Source organism: Octodon degus, unplaced genomic scaffold (assembly GCF_000260255.1).
Source record: "Octodon degus isolate 3935 unplaced genomic scaffold, OctDeg1.0 scaffold00057, whole genome shotgun sequence".
NCBI lineage: Eukaryota > Metazoa > Chordata > Mammalia > Rodentia > Octodontidae > Octodon > Octodon degus.
The window spans coordinates 2,120,779-2,131,747 of NW_004524633.1; the positions used below are offsets into that span (position 1 = coordinate 2,120,779).

General features: G+C 42.5%; 1 protein-coding gene across 7 annotated transcripts in view; it reads right to left on the reverse strand.

Annotated features, from left to right (window-relative positions):
- Dock7 (dedicator of cytokinesis 7) overlaps nt 1-10,969 on the reverse strand; it is a 246,024-nt gene that overhangs the window by 18,534 nt on the left and 216,521 nt on the right. For 3 of the 7 annotated variants that reach the window (XM_023718310.1, XM_023718308.1, XM_023718312.1), the window contains 3 exons: nt 10,750-10,881; nt 9,296-9,310; nt 1,777-1,902 (listed from right to left, as the gene is read on the reverse strand). In XM_023718310.1, the coding sequence (XP_023574078.1) occupies nt 1,777-1,902; nt 9,296-9,310; nt 10,750-10,881 (273 nt within the window). Of the gene's footprint in view, nt 1-1,776; nt 1,912-6,770; nt 6,795-9,295; nt 9,311-10,749; nt 10,882-10,969 lie in introns of those variants that run through there. The other 4 variants (XM_023718311.1, XM_023718309.1, XM_023718314.1 and 1 more) reach the window with 2 other exon arrangements.

Consider the following 10,969-nt stretch of genomic DNA (forward strand, 5'->3'; position numbering starts at 1 on the left):
ATAATTTATTTCTTTAAGGAACCATTTTTGTCTGTAAAAACAGAGGGCTCCACGACAGTCTCTCAGAGAAACAAAGGGGACAGAACATAGAGAAAACGATGCTCACTGGTGCACAAGGTCCTTTTCACTGGGTCTGGCATGACCTACTTGCTTACAAACCAGGGTCAATGCATGCACATTTCTCACAATAAAAGATTTAAAGGAATATTTCAGAATTTTGGCCATGCATGGTGGCATAAACCTATAATTTTAACAACTCAGGGGGCTGAGGCAGGAGTGCTGTGAATTTGAGGGCAACCTGGGCTACACAGTGAGTTCAAGGGCAGCCTGCACCACACATAGAACCCTGTCTCAAAAAAACAAAACAAAACAACCCCCCCAATCCAGAATTTTCCAGTAAAAACCTGATCTGCTGTAGCTTATGGCTTTTATTTCCTATGTGACTGACAGGGCGTGCTGCAGAGACAGAACTCCTCAGAGTTAAACGCTAACAGAGCGGTCAGGGCTGGGAGGCACATTACACTTGGGAAACACTGTCTCAGTACTTCCCCGGGCTCGCCTAGCTCTTGAAAAATGAAAAGCCACATTTAGAGCCAGTGTTTGAGAACAGCCCAGCAAAGCCCTTAGTAAAAATGCACCACTCAAGAATTAATCACATGAGGGCCAGCCAGATAGCTCAGGGGATGAAAGTGCCTGCTTAGACAGGCACAGGGACCACCGCTGGATCCCTGGCGTGGCAGTCCCACCCCAGGGTGCGCTGACACGGCAACTGAGGCTGGGCGTGGCGACATGCACCTGAAATCCCAGCGCTTGGGAAGCTGAAAACATGAGAATCACTACGAGTCCAATCTGCGCAGTGAGACCCTGTAGACTCTGCCCTAAATACATGAAAAAAAAATTAGTCACATGAAGTTTAAAAGCAAGGCTGCATCCTGCTTCTTAGTTGGTTCTGTGGGGACAAAAAATCACACATCTGGGCAAAATGCAGGTCTGGCAGGATGGAGTCCAGCTTGGCTTTCAGACCCTCCCCATCTCTGCTCCCATTTTTGCTTGCTGGGAATCAGTTAAACCAAAGACACTGAATCAGAAATTTCCTAGGGTTCTGCTTCTACTTCCATTTTGGCTGCTACTTAATTTACTGTGTCTCTTTCCACAACATGCGGATAGTTAATAGATTTCATCAACACACAACACAGTAATTCTACAGCATATAGGAATTTCTAAAATACGTGTGGAGCCAGGCATGGTAGAGCTTCCCTGTAATCCCAGCTTTCTGGAAGCTGAGGCAGGCAGATTGTAAATCAGAACCCAGAGGGGGCACTTTAGTGACTTGACAAGATAGTTTCCAAATAAAAAGTGGGCTGGGTATAAATCTCACTGTGAAGGTCCCTGGGTTCAAAATCCAGCAATGCCCACCCCTGTCCACAGCAAGAAAATAGAGCCTTAAAACATATAATTAACAGTATTTTCAGCTGGGCACGGTGGCACATGTCTATAACCCCAGCACTTGGGAGGCCGAGGCAAGAGGATCACGGAGAGCTTTAGGCCAGCCTGGGCTACACAGAGAGTTCAAGCCAGCCTGCTTTCATAGTGCTTTCCTCAAAACACTACCACCATAAAGTATTTTAGAAGTATTATTGTGCTTACCAGAAATCCTTGTACTCTTAAGGAGTGTTATCTGACAGGATTAAACACACTGAACAAGTGGGTCTGATCGGAAAGTCTACTCATTACAGAGAACACAGAGGACATTTTATGAACCACCACAGCATTCACCTCCAATCTGTGAGATATCTCAGCAAGTTTGGTTATTGCAGGCTCCTTGTAAACAAATTCCTGTTCATCCAAATCCCCGAACTTGGTTCCATAAAAACCAACGCGAAAATAGGTGCCAAACATCCGCTTACCATCCTAGGTTTAGGAAAATGGGGAAAATTTAATATAACATCTTCTTGTTTTTCACATTATCCTTAAGATCAGTATAGTGTAAAAATCTTTAAAACAGTGCAAGAAGTTTCTGTTAAAAATTACCATACTTTTATTATCTTGCAAATGAAAGTTAAAAACAAGTAAATACTTTTCTTTTATTATTTCTAATAAACACTATGCAGTTAGGGCTTTTACCAGGTGACTGAATCACAGATGATACATTTTTAAGACTTGGAATAAAGCATCACATTGGTCTAAGTCTATCAAACTGAGATAAATCACTTCTCTTATGTCAAGAAAAGATACTTGTAATAGCACAAATTGCGCCTCAGCTCTTCTACTACTGGAAGAAGCTGAAGGTCACTCAAAAGACACCAAGACATTTTTAAGTTAGCGTAAGCCTTCACATAACCTCTCTGTGTGCCAAGAACAGCACACGGTAGACAGCAGCTAGGAAAGTACCAAGACATTCTAGACGTGCTAAAGCAAAACAAAAGAACCCAGTACAAACCAAAACAATCTATAATTAGTGTCTTGCATTGACGGAAATATTTTCTGTGGGGCTGGGGATGTAGCTCAGTGGCACAGTACCCACCTGGCACGTGCAAGGTCCCGAGTTCAATTCTCAGCACCAAATAAATAAATAAAATAAAATAAATATATACACACATATACAGATAAATGTAGAAGAATACAAAAAATGCAACAGAGGAAAAATATCTACATCTATAAATAAAAGATAATTTTAAAAAATTCTTTGAGACAGCATTATTCTAGAGACCCCAGGTCGCCCACTGTATGTATTAAGCATATACTGGGATCAGAATTAAGTCACCTTAAACTCACACAGGTATATCTGCAGACAAGCCTCCCAATAAAGGGCAACATGCAGACACTCCCATGCAGTCTGACACAAAGGTGTTTCGGAAGGATTCTGGGCAGCTCCTCTATGCACAGCCACATGTAAGCATTTGGATTCCTCCGAATGCATTTTAAGCCTGATTTGCTTTATATTTTATTGCTCCTATGTGGGGAAAACTAAAGAGTACATACATCAAATTACAAATGTTAGTTAGATGTGAATTTTACCCATTTTGTAATACCAAATGGAAAATATTAAGTGTACAAAAGCACCTTCATATTTTTATCCAAAATAAATAGTTTTAAAGTAAAGTGTTCAGATCTTGGGAGGCTGAAACCCTGTAGATGCTATACTAAATTAAAAAAATACAAAAAAAAAAAAAAAAAAAAAAAAAAAAAAAAAAAAAAAAAAAAAGAAAGAAAGAAAGAAAAGTGTTTTGGGCACTAAAAAACAAAAAAACAAACAAACAAAAAACCCAACCCTTTAATTTTCTAATTTCTTTCTGTACTGGGAATCAAACTCAGGTCTTTGCACTTGCCAGGCAGTTGCTATGCTACTGAGCTACATTTCCAGCCCTTAATTTTCTAATTTAAAAGCGTTCTTCACAGTTATTTTAAAATTTAATAGACAAATTATTTGACTTCAATAGCAAACAAAATCTTTCTAATTGGATTAATTAAATTCAACCAAAATTCTGATTAAAACTGTTAGTGAGTCAATGGAGTACAGTACTAATAGCAACCAAGGAAAGGTGCAACAGGTGGGACATAAGATATCTGAAAGAGTAATAATTGGTGATTGCAATTTTTCAAAATGTCACACACATACACAATATATTCCCTTTTTTTTTTTTGCGGAAACGGGATTGAACTCAGGCCCTTGCACTTGCCAGGGAAGCACTTATTCCACTGAGCTATCCCTTCAGCCCAAATATTCCTATATTTAAAATGCTGTTTTTCTAGTTACATTACTCAGAGGCTTCTGGTATATAACAGTATTCTGATTGTTTCTTTCTTTTCTTCTTTTATTTTTGTGTCTTTTTGACACAGGGTCTCACTGTGCAGTTCAGGCTGGTCTTGAGCTCATTTTGTAGCCCAGGCTGGACTCAAACTCACAGCGATCCTCCTGTTTCAGCCTCCTCAGCGCTGGGATTACAGGCCTGCAGCAGCACGCCCGGCCTTACCCTGCTGCTTCCAGACACTTCCACAGCATGGCCCCTCGGTAAGGGGAGCCGGCAGGGACCTGCTTCCGTCAGCGCTCCCAGCCTAGCCAGTCTCCACAACGGGAAGTACTATCTGCGCCCATCTTACTTGGGGAGCCTCCTAGAAGCAGGGAATCGCGAGGGTGACCCGAGCAACAAGGTGTCGCCCATGCTCCCTGGGCCTGGACAGCGGGTTCCATCAACGGGGCCTGAAACTGAGCTGCCTCTCCTGCACGCCTTGGCACGGACACGAGGCTGCGGGGAGCAGCCGCGAGTCTCTCCTACGTTAGCTCTTGTTCATCTGCATAACAGGAAAATAAAGGCAAGTAAGACTTGCTCCTGACTAAGAAGACAACAATGTAGCATGTATTAATTACTGAAACTGTCCTATTAATCAGGAAAAAGACTTGCTCCTCAAGAATAACACAGAAGTAGTCCAATATATACAGTACGAAGCGGTCCGTGCTGTCGTGGAAAGTGCACCGGGAAAGGCAGCCGGGTGAAGCCCAGAGACAAGGGCAGCGCCAGGGAGAGCTGCGAGGGCGGGAAGCAAGCTCGCAGAGAGCGGCGAGCCGAGCAGCGCGTGGGCCGGGCCACCGCCCGCTGCTCCGCCACTGACGGCCTCCTCGGGCCGGGCGGCAGCGCGCCGCGGACAGCTTGCTAAGCCGTGCGCAAGGCAAGACGGCGCAGGAGGCTGCCAGGGCGGACTCGTCTAGAAGGCAGCGGCACAGCAGAGCCCGAGGGCGCTCTGCACAGTCTCTGGGGAAGGACCTTGCCGGCAGGAGCCCGGGGAAGGCCTGGCTGGCCTGCCTCTGTGTTCAACGAACAGGATGGTGGACCGCAGGCCGAGCCGAGGCCAGGGGAGCAGCCAGGCAGGCAGTCATGAGGGCCTAAGAACAGTGTGCTTACAGGCGCGCTGCCTGGGGAAGGCACCGCCGGGCAGGAGCTGGCTCAGGGAGACGCAGATGCTAAGAGTGAGGGAAACTTCATTTGCAGTTCTGAAAATCTCAGCTGGGCGTGGTGGCACACCCCTGTAATCCCAGCACTGAGGAGGCTGAGGCAGGAGGTTCGTTGTGAGTTTGGGTCCAGCCTGGGCTACAAAGTGAGCTCAAGGCCAGCCTGAGCTGCCCAGGGAGAGCCTGTCTCTAAAAGGCAAAAAAGCCAAAAACCACACCAAACCAAACCAAAACCTAGGAAGTCTCTCAGGCTGCCACGACGCCAGCGCTACCCAATGAATGGAGCAGCCTCACATCAGCTTCTCCTTCAGGAAAGACGGCCATGTGTGTTAAGACAGAAACGTCTCGCACGCTTCAATCTCAGGTTGGAGTAAGCTGCATTTCTTTGGTGACCTAGTAGAATCTGACTGCAACACAGTGAGCTCCATCGCCTCCAGCCTCTGGAGACTGGAAGACACCTCTCGCAGGGGTGGGCATTTCCTTTAAATATGTCACTATCTTTAAAAAATGGAGGCAGTGTCATGTCACTATGTTGTCAACATTTGGAGACTGGTTTTCTTGAAAAAAAAAAAATTGCAGGAGTTTTTTTTGGCTACTTCGGGCTGCCATAAGGGCAGGTCTGGTGCAGCTTCTGGAGCTGGGGATTGAACCGCTGTCCTGTGCGCCCAACAGCATTTGCCCAAGAGGCACTTTAGACAACTAAGCTATCCGACAAAGCCCCCCCAAAATATAAAGTTGTAATAGCACACTTCTGAATATAACCTGATCATTATTTGGTAAAGGACAAATATATCTTTTGAAAATAAATATGTAGGGGCTGGTGAGATAGTTTGGCAGCCTAAAGCTCCTGCTTAGGCAAGCTTAAGAAAGTGCAGGAACCACAGTTTGATCCCCGGCACCACATGCTGCGCCAGCCGCGCCCCCAGGGTGGGCTGAGCTGGCCACTGAGTCTGGACATAGTGGCGCATGCCTGTAATCCTAGTGCTCGGGAGGCTGAAAACAGGAAGATCACTGTAAGTCTGAGCTGCATAGTGAGACCCTGTAACAACCAAATGCCATAAAAAGAAAAAAAAAAGAGTACATACAAAATATGAAACAGTAAAATAAAATTTCACATAGAAATTAAATAATTTTCTTCTGAAAAATGATTTAAAATGCACTATAATGAAGACATGACTTATCTTCATGCAAGAAGAATATGAGGGCTCTGGGAAACGCTAGGCTCAAAGTGAACACTAGACAGTTTTTACGGGCACTTGTGGGTTAGCTCAGTTGTTCCAAGCGCATGCTTGGGCAAACTCAAGTCAGGTGCAGGGGACCTCAATTGGATCCCCAGCTCCACAAGCCACACAGGGCCCACCCTAAGGCAGCCTGTGGAAGATGGCTCAGGAGAGTAAGCACTTGCCTGGCAAAAATATCCTCCAATCCATCCATCCATCCATCCATCCATCCATCAATCAATAAGCAGTTTTTATGAAACGGAAACTAGCAGCGCCACAGGATTCCAGAAGGGCTCATGATGTGCTACGCTGCGTGGTAAAGACTAGAGCACGCTGGTAAACACCACACTTCCGAGCTCCCTCTTATGTGCACGCACACGGTCTCATATTCTCACTCTCCAAAAGCTTTGCTAGCGCTAGCAAACAATTTGTCTGGAGCGAGGGACAATGCAAATGCAACACTGCTAACGCATGCACCCAAAGGGCCTTTGGAGTCAGAACATGATTACTTCAAAGAGCCTTTCCACAATATATACATTATCCGGACTGAATCTCAATCCAGGCAGAGTTCTTAGAGGACACTCAGAAATTATCTAGGAAACATGATTTTAGAAAAAATGAAATCACTGGTTTTCACAGAGTAAAACAGAAAAAATATTCACAAGATAGGAACTTACCACAATAGACAATAGTAAAGTAGGGAGTAGGGTCAGCAACCAGGGGCAAGAGAAGAGAAAACAGAGCATTTTAATTAGGAGACTTTCAAAACAATTAAGCAGCAAATGGCAGCAAACACATTTGTAAAATGCAAGCATCCGTTTAAGTTTTACAAAGGAAAAGCAAAAACAAACGTGCAACAAATTTAGAGGCTACAAAGCTAAAGGTCTGGTAAAAAGTAGTGTGACAAGCACATAAACAAGAAAAGAAAGTCGGTGTGACTTTTACCATGCAAGGAACATGATGAATGAATGCTATTAATGTCATAACCAGTGAAAATCCCACCGTTCAGGGGTCGATTTAGCATCAAGTAGACTAGTAATAAACTGCTCAGAGGTTTTAAATCTTCCTAATTTTCACTATATGTTTAATTTTCAGCTAATTCTATTGTACAACAGAATATCCATGTAGAACTTTGTCTCTCAAATAAAGTAAAGATAAAGTCTCGGGGGCCGGGAGACAGCTCAGGAGAGTAAGCACTTCCCTGGCAAGCACAAGGGCCTGAGTTCAATCCCCAGTTCCGCCAAAAATAAATAAATAAATAAATAATAAAATAAAGTCTCGATACACGTGTCATCTTAGGTACTGCTAAAGGTCATACATAGTCACACTAGAGAATTAAAGTAGATATGTAAGTCCTGTCTTCATCTAAAGAAAAGATAGGTACTATTTCAGAAATGGAAGGAAATTTACTTGGAACGTTTATTCCTAAGGTTTTCTACTTGGGTCCCCAAACAAGGATTTCAATGCAAAATCAATCAGAGAACTCTATGCTATTCAGTCAATATAAATTTGACTACAAAATGATGGGCAAAGCACATGACTTTATAGGTACACATAGCTTGAATAAACCTGACTTATTAGTATATAACTTAACTTTGTTAAAATAAATTAGTGTATTTATCTCTCCTTTATAGAAAGATGTAAACCAATACTATAAGCCTAACTACTATACAAACTAAAGCACAAGTGGGGCTGGTGAGATGGCTCAAGTGGTCTAAGGCACCTACTTAGAACAAGCTAAGCAAAGCACAGGGACCGCGGTTCAATCCCCCAGCACCACATGCCAGCCAGCCCCGCCCCCTGGTGGGCTGAGCTGGCCACACACACAAAAAAAATAAATATTCAAACTAAAGCACAAGTAGTCTACATGAAATACTAATAAATCAAGCACTGTCAGAATGAGAGCAAATTAAATCTCAACTTCTCTCAATCTCTTTATTCCTTCCCCCAACAAAATTTAGTTTTAGTCTTTTTTTTTGCAGAACCGGGGATTGAACTCAGGCCCTTGCGCTTGCCAGGGAAGCGCTTATTCCACTGAGCCATCTCCCCGGCCCCTATTTTTAGTCTTTTTGAGAAGGACTTTTTTTTGGCTGGCTCAGGATGTCTTAAGGGCAGGTCTGGTAAGGCATGAGGATCTGGGGATCTAAGCACAGTCTCCTGAGCCTGACAGTATTTGCATAAGCAGGCACTTAAACAACTGAGCTTACTGGCCCCTATTTTTAGTCTTTTTGAGACACTGTCTCACTGTGCAGTTCAGGCTGGCCTTGAGCTCGATTTGTAGTCCAGGCTGGTCTCAAACCTACAAAGTTCTTCCTGCTTCAGCCTTCCAAGTATCAGGATTGCAGGCAGGCAGGCAGGCCCAACCATGCCTGGCCAGCCCCAACAAAATTTCCTTTTTTTTTTTTTTTTTTTGCGGTACCAGGGATCGAACTCAGGACTGTGTGCTTGCCAGGCAAGCACTTATTCTACTGCGCTATCTCCCTGGCCCAACAAAATTTAAATGACCAAACTGAATTTCTTTCCTCAGTAGGATTTATACTCAAGGTAAAGGAACTCAAGATCAAGCTAAGAGTATTTCATCAATTCTCAGGCACATTTTTTGCCTGCATTTTAATATCTCTGTAGTTAGAATTCATCTATCAACTTATTAATAAAAGTTTGTCTCTTAAAAACATAAATTAGTAGTATTTCTTATAATCAATGATGTCTTTTAGGTCAAATGAAATACAATATTTTCTATTTATACCTCTGAGCAATAACACATAAATCGACCTCTGTAAAATGAAGTGAAAACAATATTGTTAAAAAAAGGAATCTGTGTGTAAATGTTGATGAAAGAAATGCTCCACAGGATAAAAACAAACTAACGTGATGACAAGTGGCTCATTTACCAAAGAATCTCATTAGTGCAACAGTAGGATTTCCATGCACTACCTACAACCTCTTAATAATAAATTTCTTTAAAAAACTTAAAGCTATTTCAACAGAATTTCTTTGGTTAATGAATTCAGCTGACAGCAGACAGCGACAGACCACCCACAGCTAGCACATGTGGGCAAAGCATCGGCATAACACATCTTATCAAATCAGTCTATTAGTGTCTTTAACTAACTAGAACATTACCTACCTCCCAGCCAGTACTCTGTACAATAAAAAGTAAAAAAGGGCAAGTCATAAAAAAAAAAAAAACCTCTTTAAAAGTAACAACAACAACAAAGGCCAAAGGAAGTTCACAGTGCAAGGCACCGTACCACAAACTCCTCTCCGGGAAGGGACGATGACAGGATGTTTAAAACAGCATACTCTTGCACTTGGCATCTATAATAGCTAGATGAATTGCTACATCAAAACCTACTTGCTAAAATTTTGCCCTTTAAAATCTAACTTTTTAGGTGAAAAGTGCAGAAAATACTTTTAAGTGAGATTTGGGGGAAGAACGTACTGCTTGTCTGCACCCGATTGCTCAAGTGAGCTGCGTTTCACTGAAATGTCCAGGCTAACTGAGATGCAAGTGGCAATCTGCTCTGATGTCACGGACGCAAACCATGACAATGTCTTGGACATGGCTAGCCGCAGATCTTCCAGACCTGCAGGCATAATTTGTGGTGTGCAGCTTGCAAGCTGGGATGAAGTTCCTTTCACAGCATATGGACAAGCAACTAAAGCATCCTCCCGTTAGGATCGCAAAGCCTCATCTGCCTGGTTTTTGTTTTCTTTAACTTCAGCATCTTAGAAGAGGACAGGACAGGCTCATCTGAGCAGGATGAACACTGGGCCTATCTTACTTTCGGATTGTATCGATTCACTCATAACAGAACAACCCACAGGGGGAGAAAGAGGTGTTCGAGCTGAACTGAGTAAGACTAGTACTAATGCTGAACTCGAAAACCACCACTCCACCTTGTTCTTGGCTGGGGCAGTGGTAATAGCACGGCAGCAGCAGGGGCAGCACACGACAGGGAAAGGAGAGGGGAGCAGGAGGCGGCGGCTCAGCAGGACCCTTCGAGAGTGCAGCTTGAAAGAAATCAACTGCTGTAGTCTACTTCATTCTTAAGCCAAGTTTAATTTGATTCTAATTTGAGTGATCACATGTGGCTTATATAATCACACTTATAATTAAGTGAAATAAGACGCTGGTTTTATTAATCTCAGTTAAGTATGATTTTCATACAAGTGATACAACTGTATTAAGGATAATCAAATGCAAACAACTACAAAGACTAAAGTTCAGTTGTAGTCACCTAAATAGAAAAAGGTTTTGGCAGCAAAAGAATAAACATCAATTTAAAAATCAAATTCAGTTATAAACTACTTTGTGAAACAAATCACAGTTCAAAAACTTGCTAATTATTTTTTAAAAGCTTATGGAAAGTTTATAATAATAATCATTTACTTTAGGGAATTTCAATTTTTTTATGAATAAGACTTGCTTTAGCCATGATTAATCATTTTGACTATTCATGTGACACTGGATTGAAAAGGCTACTTCATGGATCTAGCTTGACACAGTAAAAAGTGACACTGAGGCTTCGCCCAGTTTTCTTTCTGGTTATAACTACAGATAGAAATTGAAATAATTACCTGATGGACAATTTTGCTGAATGCTTCTTGAAGTTTACCATGAATTGTGGAGAGTTTCTTTGCGTCCCGATTAGCTTCATGAATAGGAATAAGTACTTTGTAAACCTCATTAACTGCTTCATACATGCCAGCCTATAAAAATAATGTATATAAGACATTGCTTTCATTTACATAAAAAGTAAAATAGATACAATTATAAACTGTATTATTAAAACAACAA